The sequence below is a fragment of the Mastigoproctus giganteus genome, chromosome 4, assembly GCF_048544385.1.
Source record: "Mastigoproctus giganteus isolate SK-2022 chromosome 4, ASM4854438v1, whole genome shotgun sequence".
NCBI classification, from domain to species: domain Eukaryota; kingdom Metazoa; phylum Arthropoda; class Arachnida; order Uropygi; family Thelyphonidae; genus Mastigoproctus; species Mastigoproctus giganteus.
In genome coordinates, this window is record NC_143578.1 from 37,292,761 (window position 1) to 37,308,214 (window position 15,454).

At 35.1% G+C, this 15,454-nt stretch overlaps 1 protein-coding gene across 6 annotated transcripts in view; it reads left to right on the forward strand.

Moving 5' to 3' along the window:
* LOC150086625 (uncharacterized) overlaps positions 1-15,454 on the forward strand; it is a 398,253-nt gene that overhangs the window by 338,220 nt on the left and 44,579 nt on the right. For all 6 annotated transcript variants that reach the window (XM_090372642.1, XM_090372643.1, XM_090372645.1 and 3 more), the window contains 2 exons: positions 12,295-12,387; positions 13,232-13,386. In XM_090372642.1, the coding sequence (XP_090228768.1) occupies positions 12,295-12,387; positions 13,232-13,386 (248 nt within the window). The remainder of the gene's footprint in view (positions 1-12,294; positions 12,388-13,231; positions 13,387-15,454) is intronic.

A 15,454-nucleotide genomic window follows, 5' to 3' on the forward strand; every position in this document is an offset into this window, starting at 1 on the left:
AAAGGTAGTAAGCAAACCCATAGCCAAAATCAGACCACAAGTTGGAAAATACTGTAATGACCAATGCATCAGTTGGAATGGCCTTGCATAGTGGCAACCACAATCACTTGACCTTACACCCTTAGATTACTTTGTATGGGATCACATGATATCCATAGTTTATTCTACATGTATTATCACACAAGATGAACTGAGAAATTTGAAAACTGCTAAAACTGCTTTGGAAACATTTTGGAAATTGCTAAAACCATCAAGAATAGTCCTGAAATTATAAAACATGCTTGGGGAGATCATGGATTTGTTGCACTGAGTGTTTTCTTTCCTCTAAAAGGAAAACATCTGCTTTAGCTGTTTTCCATTTAGAGATTTATTTGAGTTTGTGATTTATGATTAATGTTTAATATCTCAGAAATAAAGACTTTTTGAGAATTATGTTTATAGGAACTTTTTTTTTTCTTATTTTTAGTTATAGAATATGTTCATATATTTGTTCTATGCAATTTTGAAACACCCTGTATATACAAAAGTCATTACAAGGAACATATCTGTTGTGTTGGTTTTATGGGGCATTAGTATTGTATACCATATTGCATCAGTGTGTTTATGGATCATTTTGCATGTTGTGTTGACTGAAAAACTCAGAATTACCTGTGTGGGTGAGTAGGCCTACTCCCTCTCTGTAAGATTGGCTAATTGTGACTGATTGATTAATGAGGCCATTAAGAAGGCCTCCAGTCTCTGGCAGAATTCAAACCCATATCTCTGCAAACAAGTAACAGGTGGAAAAATTGCTATACTGTCATGGAGGATGATTGTTTGTTTGTTATTTGGTTTTTAGGAGTATTAGCAACTAAGGCCATATTGCTCCAGGAATATGCGGTGGTCATTCCCTGACCTTTCCGCATCCTCTCTGTATTTGGTGGTGACGGGCTCGAACCCCGGTCTAATCAAGAAGCGTGTGCTACGCACTGCTGCTCCTTCCCACCTGGCTACTGAGGCGCACCCTATGGAGGATGAAAAATGTATTGTTGTTACTCACCAATACTGACAGCACACCAAACGGTTAGGCTAGGTCAGTGGTGCCAGTTTTTTTATATTGTGTTTCTAGGAAAAAGGTGTATACAGTATTATCTTTTCTAGGAGCAAAGTGCTATGTTCCATTGCCAAAAAAAAAAAAAAAATGCTTAACATGGCTTGATCCAAGCCAAAGGTGGAACCACAATTGAAAGCACTATTCTGATGTTAGCTTCTAAAAGCTAATATTTAATTGTTTTTGTGAGGTGGTGATTGTGAAGGATAGAATTATCTAGGTTAGTCCTGTCTTGGTCCAACTTATTTCATAGCCCTTATTTTAAATACCTTTTTTTTTTCAAATACAAGTAAAAACAAATATATTGAAAACATATTAGGAGGTTGATCATATTCACACTACAATCAAAAAGGATCTCATATCCCAGCTGATTCTGCATGATAATGGACTCAGCATCTAAAGGGAAAAATGAAAGTTTCTTTAAAGTCCTTTTGAAGCCACCTCTCAAGCATGGGGAACTCCATCTTGCCGTCTTTTTCCCCCAACGTTAATTTTTGCACTCAGGCCCCCCATCAAATTTAATATTATGCACTGCCATGTTTTTGTTTTGTAAACAAACAACAATTGCAAACAGATGATTTTCCAATTCCTTGCCTGGAAAGTATAACAGAAATTACTCCACTGGAAATAAATGTTTGCGTTTATATTTGTTATTAATGCCCATAATAAGTGTTACCATGATATTAGAATATATAGCACATGCATATATGCTTATAAGTAGGCAGCACTCAGATTAGAAATGCATACCTGCCAACTTTTATAAATTGAAAAACAGAATACTTTTAACACAGATCTGACTTTGGGTGAAATGCATCAGAATTATGTTTCAGCACTGTCCAAACAGCATTCCCAGATTTTCCTTCCAAATAAATAACTAATTAATGCATGTCGTATTCTGTAGTGGGTAAATTACTCAAGTCATCATGAAATGTAATAACCTGTATTTTAAAGTTTCTTGCATTATTTGTTTATTATTATATATTTATTTATTTTGTTCAGTTCAATTACACAGTATTTGTAAATACAAAATTGTTACATTCCATGATTAGGTTGAAGTTGACTATAGCTTACCATACCAACTTACATGAACTGACTTCCATAGGGCAGTTGTATTGTTTAGAAAATTCATAATAGCCTAATCTTTTGCAAAAAAGTTCTCTTCAAAAATGAAGCAGTTATATATATTTTTATTATTGTTGTTAGTACTGGAAAATGATGCAAGAAGCAAGTTAGTACTGGAAAATGATGCATCAGCACAAAAAAAAAAAAAAAACCCTCCTCACTCATCTTTTTTTTAACAATAAGCCAACAAATGCAACTACCATACACACCGCAGAGCACCCGATTAACCAGTAACAACAATGATGCATTAAACTCTGCCCAAGTCATTAATGCTACATAAAAAGAACCCAGCACTGAAATTAAGATAATAGTTAAATCTTTATTATAAAAATCAAATATGGAAACTGTGTATCAAAACACATGATTGCAAAGTCCAGGTATATTTTTTCACCTAATGTTCACAAAGATATACTTATATCAGCGTGTCGTTGCCATACTTACACTAAACATAAAGAGAGTCATTTGAACATCTGTTTTAAGTGCATGTTGTTAAATTTTTGTTAAAAACTTCTGACTAAATCAAAAGAATTGGCAGATCTGAAAACCTATAACTTTGGGAATATCTATATGAAACTGTATTATTTTTTAAAAAATTAAACTGTTGACATGCATAAGACTTTATTAAAGACTTATTGGGACAGTTGTGCTTAGTAATTTGTTAATTTATGCTAATTAGCTGTTGTTTTGCTGTAATCTGAACAGTGCTTCGTAAATACCCCCCATATGGCCTGTGTTCTGGCCAGAAAGTTTCAGTACAACCATCATTTGTAAATAAGCTGGAAATTACTGCATAAAGTTTTTACTGTTAGGTTTCATCTGCCATAATCTGCAAGTCAGTTTTAAAGCTGTATCCTTGAATTGTAAGGAATGCTAGTTGCACCATGATGCCTATTAATAATTTAAAAAGATATTATTTATGTTATGTGATAAAAGATATAGAGAAGAATAGCCAGAACTGTTTAATCCAGGCATAATTTTAACCCCTTTTAGGTCACCAATAAAGAGAGTAGTGGTATTAAGCCAGGCAATAAGAAATATGTGTTATTCATAGTTCAACACCTTTATCCCTGTCTGCCTTTCTTTATATTTCATGCTGAAGGCTATTAAAAGTTTCAACACTCTGAGAGTGTAAGCAAAGGATTTGGTTTTTACAGAATTGCCAAACTATGCAAAAGTTCTGACCAAATCAGAAGAGAGAGGTTCTTCAGAGAAGATTTATCATAGTGATGATGGCCTAGGAGATCTGAGAATACCATACTATTCTCAGGCCATTGTCACCATGCTGCTTTCCTTTTTACAGAATATGGACTATATAATACCATATAGTATTATATAGTCTATATTATATAGCCTATATATTATATAGTACTATATTATATAGCCTATATGGACTATATAGGCTATATAATACTTTTTCAAATCTTTTTTTTTTATGCTTCTATCTTTAGATTTTTTTTTTTTATAAATGTTATTGGAAACTTTGTAGTACTTTAGTACTAGTGTGTGATTTTTGGGAATTAAAACTGATCCCTGTTGACAGAATTGGCTTTCTGTAGACTGTAATTTTCAGGAAATGCATTCAAAGGAGAATTTTCCCCAAGAACAGCAATGGAGGTGACAAGTGAAGAAAAGTTAGCTTGGGCCTGAATATCACTTTGTAACGCATGCTGAGACTGATTTGGAAGAATTAATACATTTTAAATACTAATTCAGAAGAACTGTGTATATCAATGTGATAGGAAAGGAGTGAGTTTGTAAGAGAGGAAACATTAATTAACCATGCTGCTCCTCTTATGGAGGGGAACACCTCCTCCAGCTGTGGGAACAGTATTCCATTGTTGGGCAGATTTTTGATTTATATAGAGTTAGAAACTGTTTAAAAGAAAAGTAATGCCATGAAAAGTAAAGAGAAAGCTCAGTTTTTTCAGTGCAGAGAAGTGATATGGTTATGTCGAGAAAGATTAGAATGCAAGTTCTCAAACTTTTATACCTTGCACCCTCTTAAAAGATTTCCTATATTTCACTTGCCCCCCCCCATCTTCCAGAACAAATGGAAATAAATAGATTTGACATAAACTTTATCTATGAGTATGCATACTTTTATAAATTAATATATTTAATCCCTGTGAGTGAAATAAAATACATTTCGTATCTGGATTAGTGGGATGGTTTGTCCATATTTCATTAAAAAACTGCTTCATTTTTATGGAGTACTTTAGTGCTAGTAAAAAAACATGTGCCTCCATGAGTTATCAAGGGATCATCATGTAAGGAATGGACACATCCCACATTTTGGGAAGCCCTGGGTTAGAAGTTAGTTATCCCTAGTATAAAGATAAGTGGTCTTGTCTAGAAAGCTGTGTTATTGAAGGTGAGCATAGCAGCAGCAGATTACTTTTTACAAGAAATAAGACAAATGAGTTTTAAAGGATTAAAGTTAGCTAAATTTTCTTCTCGGACTGGAGAGTTATCAGGGGATCATCGTGTAAGGAATGGACAATGGATAGTTGAGAAGTTGTGGCCATATAGAACAGAGCTTGTGTTACTGGAAAGTGGGACGTAGTGTACCATCATTGAAACAATGAGTGCGATTTCCACTTACTATAAGTATTAAAATAACAGGGTATTTTTATTTTTTATGGCTCAGTGCTATAAAAAAAATAAGTGCTATAAAAAATAAGAAGTAATAAATAATCAAATCGAATACAATACTCCCAATCTTTTAGATCCATATTTATCCAATCTTTTAGATCCACATAAGCTCTTTGCCTCTACAAAGCTTGGTGATAATTTGTTTCAATAGTTTATTATTTTTTTTTACTAAAGTCATATTTTCTCACATCCAGTGTACCATTTTTTTTACATAATTGAATGTCCTCTTGTTTGCATCATCACACAAAGAGAAAATATGCTGCCATCGAGTGTTTCTTCAACCCTTTTATGGCTTTAAACACTCCAGTCAGAAGAATAAAATACATCCATGTAGATGTATTTTATTTTATTTTTTCAAACTTTGCAGTGTATAGAACTGGAAGCTTTTACTGTATGCGTATCTCTTTGCATTTACAAACTAGTCTTGTTGTCTTCCTCTTTACCCTTTCAAGAAAGTTGATATCTTTCATGAAATGTAGCCTCAAAAATCTGTATACTCAGTATTCAAGATGGTCTAACAATTGATTTGTACAGCAGGATTATCTCTACATCATTAGCAGTATCTCCTGCACTGTCCTTACAGCTTTAACTATACTGTTGAGAGAACTTTACATTAGACAGTATTACAACCCCAAAGGTCCTTTTACATCTTCAGCAGTTAATTGAAGAAAGTCATTAATATATAGGAAGAAAAAAGTGAGTGAAAGAACCTCAGAGTGCTTCAGCATTAATTGGCAAATTAGAAGGCTGAGCTCCATCTGCCATCACACATTGACCAGTCAGAGAGGACACTTATGCCCAGCAGTCAGAACACACACGCGCACGCACACACACACACACACACACACACACACACACACACACACACACACACACACACACACACACACACACACACACACACACACACACACACACACAAAACAGAATCTTGCTTAGAAGGGCCTTTATGTCAAGCCCTGTTGTTGTTTGGTTTTTAGGAGCATTAGCAGCTCAGGCCATATTACTCCGGGATATGCGGTGGTCATTCCCTGACCTTTCCACATCATCCGTATTTGGTGGTGACGGGCTCGAACCCCGGTCTAATCAAGAAGCATATGTTACACACTGCTGCTCCTTCCCACCTGGCTACGGAGGCGCCGTCAAGCCCTGTTGAGAGCCTTAGAGAAGTAGTAGTAATAGTGGTGGCAAATGATGCAAGAAAGCACGCTTATATATGAGGGTGGTTCAATAAAGAATCGCCCTGACCTAGCTGCAGAGGTGCTAGCCTGTTGATTCTTGGCACAGGTTTTAGTCCTTATCTACATAGCCACTGTGCAGATTTACACATTTTTCCCATCAATGGATGAGGCTACGGATACCGTTTTTGTAGAAGTGGTGAGGTTGGTCTTTGAACTATGACTCTGTTGCAGAAATGAGTGGCTCATTGTCAGGGAAGTGGGTCCCCCGAAGAAATGATTTGAGGGAAGGAAACAAGAAGTCTGATGGTGCAAGATCGGGTGAGTAGGCTGGATGGGGCAGTATTTCATATCCACAAGTGGCCGCTTGTGTTGTTGCAATTTCAGAAGTGTGAACTGGGGTATTGTCTTGAATCATTCTCACACCTTTGGACAGCATGCCATGCCTACATGTTTTGATTTTCTCCCGTAATTTTGTGACTAAGTTGGCATAATAGGCACCTGTAATTGTTCTACCTTTTGGCAGGTAATCAGTCATTATTATGCCTTTCTCATCCCAAAATACTGTCAGTAAGACCTTTCCTGCTGACACTTGGATCTTTGCCTTCTTGGGGGGGGGGTAACCATGATGTCGCCATTCCATGGACTGCTTTTTACTTTCAGGCTCAAAATGGTGTATCCAACTTTCATCCTGAGTGATTAGATGAGTGAAAAAGTCTTCCTCATTTTTTTGGCACAGGGCTAACAACTCTTGTGATATCTGTTGTCGATCAGCCTTCTGGAAACCAGTCAATAACCAGGGAATCCATCTTGCACTCAATTTCTGTAAATGGAGTTGGTCATGAAGGACTGTTTCAACATAGCCCACACTAATCTTCACCTCCTAGGACAATGCACGCACAGATATCCGGTGATCTTCCATGATTAACGACTCCACTTTTCTGATCTTGCTGTCATCAATGGCCGAATGGGGACGACCTGGAATGGGCTCAGATTTTGCCGATGTCCGACCACACCTAAACTGTCTATGCCAGTGCTTCACAATGTCATAAGATGGGGCTTCATCCTTATATACAGCAGTCATCTCCTCGTGGATTTCTTTAAGAGATTTCCCCTTCATGAACAGATACCGGATTACAGCTCTGGCTTCAACTTTGTCCACGATGCTACTTTGTCACACTTTTAGCTGTGTAAGAGAAAAACAAATTAAGACACGGGGCTGAAATTTTACACCTTTAGTACAGAGATATGTATGATGCTACACACAAAATATCATGACTCTGCGATATGTAGAAGTAGGTGAGGGTGATTCTTTATTGAACCACCTTCGTAGCATAAGCCAAAAAAAAAAAAAAAAAAAAAAACAAAGCACTATACACTTCTCCCAGCCATCCATACCTTCTAAGAATTTGTCTAGTTCTCCCTTGAATTTATTCAACCCATCCACTTCCAAAACAACAGATGGAAGCCTGTTCCAAAAAATCAACTACCTGCTGGTTGAAGACAAACATCTGCTCATCTATCCTGCAACCATCCTTCTTCATCTTAAAATTTATACCCCCTCTTGTGTGTAGTCTCAGCAAGAGGTAGAATTTCATTCACATTCAGCTTACTCAATCCATGTAAAGTAGTCACCTTGCAAGTGCCCAGTCTCTAGAAGCTGCAATTTGCAGAACTGAAGTGTTTCTAGGTAAGAGCACCCTATTTGTTTCCTTCACCAATCTGGTTTGCCTTCTCTGCACCTGTTCCAGCAGATATACATCCTCCCTAAAGTGAGGCTTCCAGACCTGTATACAATACTCAAGATATGACCTAACCATGGCCTTATACGAAGGGATAATCACCTTCTTATCCCCATTAGCAAAGGTTTCTGTATATCATTGAAAAACCCCATGAGCTGTTCTGGTAGCATGTCTGCACTGCTCAGAGAATTTCATATCTGCTGCACAATTACCTCCAGGTCTTTTTCATTTTCAAATACCCTGAGTACCACATGTTTGAGAATAAATAAATAAATAAATAAATTTTCTGTTTATACTCCGGGACAACCAAACAGTCAGAGGAGTTCACAAGATAGACAGAATACAAGAAACAGCACCATATTCAGCAGTCACGACTTGAACCCCGGTCACTCAAGGCACGTGTACTTATGCACCCGCGCACCTGACCACTAGGCTACGGGCAGTCGTTTTTGCACCAATAAAATCAAAATCAATCAATCAATCAACTAGGCTACAGCGGCCCTTTAGGAGCAATTCCAGAGAAGTTACTCTGGAATTGCTCCTACCATATGCAGTACATTGCATTTGTCTATTTTAAACTTCAACTGCCGTTTCTCAGCCCATTAACCCAATTTGCCTAGATCTTGTTGCAGTAGCTCACCCTGATTACAGCTGTTAACCACCTTGCCAACCTTTGTATCATCTGCAGATTTTGACATTAAGCCTGATATACCTACATCAGTGTCATTAATAAATATTGTAAACAAGAATGGGCCCAGCACTGAAACCTGAGGGACTCCACTGATAACATTAGTCCACAAAGAGCAGTGCCCATTGATAACCACTCTCTGTCTTCTTCCACTTAATCATCCTCTTATCCATGGTAGTAATTTAACTTGCCCTTAATGCCACATTGCTTGAGTTTATATAGCAGTCTTTTATGTGCAAGTATATGATATTAAAATTATTTTTTGCATCCAGTTTCTTGGTCACTGCATCATAGTAACCTATCAGATTGGCTATACAAGACCCCCCCCCCCTTAATAAATCCTTGCTGTTGACTGCAGTATAATTGCATTCCTGTCCAGTTGGTTTTGCATTACTTCTTTAACCAGTTTTTTTGTTTTTTGTTTTGTTATTTGGTGTTTAGGAGCATTAGCAACTAAGGCCATATTGCTCTGGGAATATGCAGTGGTCATTCCCTGACCTTTCCGCATCCTCCATATTTGGTGGTGACGGGCTTGAACCCCGGTCTAATCAAGAAGCGTGTGCTATGCACGGCTGCTCCTTCCCACCTGGCTACGGAGGCACCTCTTGAACCAGTGACTCCATTATTTTCCCTGGAACAGATGTTAAGCTAACAGGTCTGTAATTTGTAATGTCACCTTTTTGATCCCCCTTTATGAATTGGGGATACATTCACACATCTCCAATCAATAGGGACCTCCTCTGAATCCAAGGATGCTCTCATTATTATGGCTAAAGGCTTGCTTACCTCCTTTGCTGCCTCTCTTAATATGATTGGATAAATCCCTTCCACCCCAGGTGCCTTTTTCATGTTCAGCTTCAACAATTCCTCCACTTTCCTTTCAGTTATCACAAAGCCCCAAACTTTCAGTTATCACAAAGCTTCCCATTGGAGTTTGATAAACTTCTGGTATTCCCTCCCCTAAAGAATTCCTCATGTGTGAATGTAGTTACAAAATATCTATTCAATTTGTCAGTAACCTGAACAGGGTCATCAACAGTTAACCCATTGACATAAAGTGGCCCAGTGAGATTCAGTCCCTTCCTTCTACTGTTAATATATGCATAGAAGTCTTTGCATTCCTTGCCAGAGACTTCTCATAATATGCCTTAGCTTGCCTAACCTCCTTTCTGACTTAAGAGTTGAGAGTAACTGTTTGTGTATCTCTAATTTCCATTAAATATGCTTAAATATGAGTAACATAAGCCACTACATCACCAGTTTATCTGTACTGCCCTTATCCATACTGGTGATCATTAATCACATCCAGGGGTGTATTGGGAGGATAGGGACATATGCCCCCCCCTTGACTATGCATTAGTGTATGCATATAAGTGTTTCTAGGTATATCTAAAAAAAACACTCAAAAACTTGGTCATCGTGCTCCCCGTATGATGACACCTGGATACGATGCAGGTCACATCCAATGTTTCAAGACAGTGCAGGGGGAGCTAATTCTGTAGCACAGTTTAGGAGCATGAGGAGAAATTCTGCCCTTTTTTTTTCCCTCATGAGACTTTCTATTGAAATAATTGTAATTTTATGGTTTGCAATTAAAATAATTACTAACTGTAAAGGAAGTAGGATTTAGATCAGGATAAAAAAAAAAGTGTTTTGAGTTTTTCGAATTCTTTAGTGTGCAGGTCCATTGCTTTTATTCTTTGTAAAAATAAGCTGCCAAAATAAGAAGCCTTCCATCCCAACCCTGCTGGATATATCTCAACCCACCTCTTTATGGCCAACACTTTATGAATATAAGTGTAATAAACCTAGGCCTGCTGAGATCCACCTTCGAGAAGTAGTACATAAATGGAAAATTGATCTTAACAAAACTGAGAAAAATACCAAATATGCCTTTACCCCCATGGGATAGAAATGAGCTAGACATTGATCCATACTTTACTCCTTACCATTCCATCACTTAACATCCAACAGCTATGTGCTAATCACTGGGAAACTCATAATCTATATGGATGGTTCTGAGTCCCAGTCACATGTAAGTGCAGCAGCTGTTTTTCCATCACATGTAGTCTCAAAATCCCTTCCAGTTTCGTACAGCATACTCTCTGCGGAATTATATGCTATCCAGCTTTAATTAAATGAAATATGCCAGCATTCATCACTTTTTGTTAATATACATATTCTGGTTCGCTCAATGCCATCTCAGCTATACAGGGTAAATGTCCTTCTTATCATCCTCACAGGAAATTGGCCTCCTAATCAACTTCTGTCAAAAAAAAATCACTCTGAAATAACTCTTCATTGGATCCCGGGACACTCTGGAATAGCAGGTAATGACAAAGCAGATAATGCAGCTAAATCAGCGTCACAACTACCAAACACAACAATGATAATTCCCTATACTGACTTTAGACCAATTATTAGAAAAGCAAGATGGATGTGTCCAGGCCTGGACAAACCAAACCAGCAATAAACCACAAAGTATATTATATTTACAGAAATCCTCTCTAACATCAGGAAAAATTGCAGAGAAGAAGTAATACTTGCTAGACTGCAAATTGCCCACACACACCTTTTGCATTATCATCTCTTAGCTAATGAAAATCCCCTCTCACCCTCTGTGCTTAATGCCAATTTCAACTTTCAGTAAAATATGTTCTTTTGGTATGCCTTCGATTCAGAAATTCCAGATTACTATGCTTTTAGAGTTTGTGTGATAATCAAATGCACCTACCCTTCTAATACAGATATTAGATAACTCTGCAAATCTAGAACTGTTTAATTTCATTCATCAAATTCAATTTGATAAACAAATGTAACAAAACATGAGTTACATGTAAGAAACCTAGAACGACAATTCTTGGCCTTTGATGCCTTTGTGTTGTGAAACCCTTAAGCAACAACAACAAGAACTCACAAATTGATGAAATAGAAGTAAGATTTGGTATAAAATAAAATACAAGATTGTAGAGAATCATGTGAGGATATTTATTATGAATTAAGTCTGATTTACATGAATTGATATGGGATCAGTTCATGTAAATGAATTGATACCTTCTTTTAAGGATAGATTCCTCTAGCCTCAGAAGAAGGGAACAAGGCTTCTGAACTTCCATAAATAATGGTCCCCACTCCCTCTTCAAATTAACTTATGTAAATTAGCTTCACAATCCTCTGCAGTCTTGTGTTTTCTTTTATATTATTTCTACTGCAAAAAATTAATAATGCCCTTTGCACATTATACTTTAAAAGTAAAATTTTACTGTTGTGTTCATCAATTTTCAATCACCTTTATATTTGCTTGTCTTTGTTGTCTGTTGTGTGGTAATACTGCATCTCAGGGAGCTTATTTTTATGTTATTTTGTTATTCTTCATTAAGAGGAAGAATAAATTCTTCCAAATTGATTTTTTTAGTACAGGACTATCTAACTAGGCAGCCCACAAGCCAGATACAGCCCAGCAAATGGTTTATGCAGCTCAAGAAATTTTATAGAACTGTATTTTATATATATTATTTATTTTTTATTTATTTTTATTTTTTTATTTATAATTTTAGTACTTTTGCCAATGGATGAGTTGCTTGGGTGCATTTTGGTCTCTTATATTAGAAATTGGCCAGTCAATTTCTAACATTTTTTATGCTGTTTTAATAATAAATGTTTTAATTTCTCCCTAGTGGTTTTGTCAGTTGTTATGTTAACTGCTTTCTTATAAAGCAGGATCTCAAATATTTGGAATGAAATAAAAATATACAGGTATATATAATACATAATTGTTAAATAGAAAAAGCTATCTGAAACTATTTTCTCTTACATCTACAGTGCTTCTGGTTGCCCTTTGGCTAGTAAGAATAAAATGAGACATGACACAGCAGTTACTGTTGATGGAAAGTTTATAAAAGCTGAGGGAATAAGGTAAGTTTTTTAGCCATTCTAAATCAGACAACTTTTTTTTTCTTTTTTTTTAAATCTTTACTTAATTTGTTTTTTAGATATATTCATTGAATGATAATATCATTGAACTATATGAATGAAGTAATAACTTTAGTAAAATCTGTGGAAACCATATTATATTATTAAATGGTTTGATAATTGAGATTATATTAAATTTCTGGTCTTAATATAGAAATGTATCTCAGGATTTGATGCATATCAGCAGCTTCCATCTGGTATGCATACCACCTATGGAATACCTGATGTAGTGAAGTGGTACATGGGGAAAAAATAAGTAGAATTTCCATAGTACAAAGAAAGTGCAAAAAGAAATGACGATTTAAGAAAATTGTTTTTGATAGGTGTTATTAAAAATTGTTTTTGATAGGTGTTTGTGATAGGTGTATTTGAAATTTAAAAATAGAAATTATATGACAGTTGAACAAATTATTTGATAATTGGCATTTATGATTTTACAAGAATTTTACATATTGAATTTAATTAGTTTATTATGAATAGTTCTAGGGAATGTTTATATTTTCCTTAATGTAATTAATGTGACCATTTATAATTTTCTTTATGTAATATCTGATACTTTTGGAGAGTTTAGTTTAAAATGTTTAATACTTATATTAAAATTTCTTTTCAGAATACTTATTCATAAATTATTAAATTGAAATATATGTATAAAAAGTTGTACTCCTGCATAATGAATGTGTTAGGCTGTTACTGTTCAAAAGTGTTAAATGTAGAAACAAGTATGGGGATCATTTCAGTGCAGTTCCTAAAGGAGAAGATCTATTTTTATCCTTGTTTTCTCCATTAGTTGTCCCACTCCTGGATGTGATGGCAGTGGCCATGCAAATGGCAGCTTTCTCACTCATCGTAGTTTATCCGGGTGTCCAAGAGCTACACAAGCAATGAAAAAGGCCAAATTATCTACAGAAGACATGACAAGTATTGGTATAAAAACTCAGCCAGGTTAGTTGTTTCAGTTGCTTGTATAATGATATTGTCAATACTCTTTTTTTTTATTTTGACTCATTTATCATTTTTATTAAGATTAAGATATTTTACTGCAGTTAAATAAAATTTGAGAAGTTTATCATACTGACATGTTTTTTGTATTCTTCATGCTAGATATTTTTTTATTTAAACTTGATTAAAACTGTATAGTTGTTATGTTCAGTGTATTATTGAAATGTGAATATTTCCCCCATTTGTGAGCTAAAAAAAAATTTAAACAGTATTTTCATTAATTCATGGTCTGATTTAACAGATTTTAAAATAGAACATTAAAATATTTTAAATTTGGAAAGCTGTAGTTAAAAATATAGACTCTATATCTTATGTAATTAATATTACATTTGACCATACCAGCATAAGATTATATAGTGGGGTATATAATGTCTGACCAATTTGATTAGATACTATGATGCAGCAACAAATGAACTGGATGCAGAAAGTAATTTTGACATTGTATACTTTGACTTCAGAAAAGCTTTTAAAACTTCCACTTGAAAGACTGCTGTAAAAATTGGAGCAATGTGGCATTAGGGGCAAGCTACTGCTATGGATAAAGGGATGTTGAGTGGGAAATGACAGAGAGTAGTTATTGATGGGTATTGCTCTTCTTGGACTAATGTTATTAGTGGATTTCTCCAGGTTTAAGTACTGAACCCATTATTGTTTTCAATATTATTAATGATATTGATGAAGGCTTATCAGGATTAATGTCTAAGACTAATTATTTCTGGGTAATCCCTGTAATATTATAAACAAGTATTTTTTTTAATAAAGTAAATTGAATATATCTCGTGTAGTGTAAAGTTCCTTTTTTATCTACTTGATTTATTAGTAGTGTTTGCATTTTTTTTAGAAATTCTTAATAAAAGGCTGTTTATAGCAAAGACAGAATTTTTTGTATAAAGTAGATTGACATTTTAGATGATATATTATCCATATTCTGGCACTTTTTTTAATAACACTGAAAATATTCTGTCCACATTTTACTTTACTGTGAGGCACAATGACGACTGGCAGAACAATGTCAATTCTATTATTTTTCAAAATTCTATCTAGTATTATTAGCATTTGGGTATTAAATCTTCCTTATGCCCAGTGGTGTATTCATGTCGGAAAGCACCGGAACAACATTCCGGTACTTTTTTCTAAATGTCGTAATAGAAAATCATTAAATTTATACACCTAATATTATGAAACAACGGCATAATAAAAGGGGAGGGAGAAATATCTATTTTACCCATTGTTACTAAAAATATATATTAATAGATTTCTTTAAAAATTTATTTAAAAACAAAAATATAAATTTCGCAATTAAACTTGAACGTTTCTTACTAAAGTACAATGTGTTAGATAAAGAGATCCAGCAAATGAGATATACTGTGATGTGTGCAAACGCTGCAATTTGATTCGCCACGAGCTGAACACTAGACCTGGTTGTTCTATGAACCGTGAGTCTGAAGTCTGATTCAGTTTCTGTCTGAAGTGAGTCTGAAGTCTGATTCAGTCTTCTGGAGAACAAGCATTCCGGTACTATTTTTTTTTACGATGAGCATTCTGGTACTATTTTTTTTAGCAATACACCTCTGCTTATACCACCCAAGTGAGTGGCATAAGGAAGCCCTAGGCATTTGCTGCACCAGCCAAAAAGAAAAAATGAAATAAAATAATAATTAATTAATACCAATACTAATAATTTTATTATTTTTCTATTAGAATAATAATGGATAAATAATAAATAAAATAAGCCACCCATTTGACCTCCTTTATCAGCACTGTCTTCTATTACAGTAATCCATCTCAAGAGCTGAAAATTGCTTCTGAACATTCCCATGTATGTGTATATATATATATATTTTTTTTTTCCACAGTAGTAGTCATCTATCATCAAATACTCATATATTACGGCATATAAGTTGACATTTGACACATTAAAATGGTCTGAAATTTTAAATTTGACTTATACACCAGATATAAAATCCTAAGCTAAAATTAAAGACATATTATAAACATAGGAGTTAATACA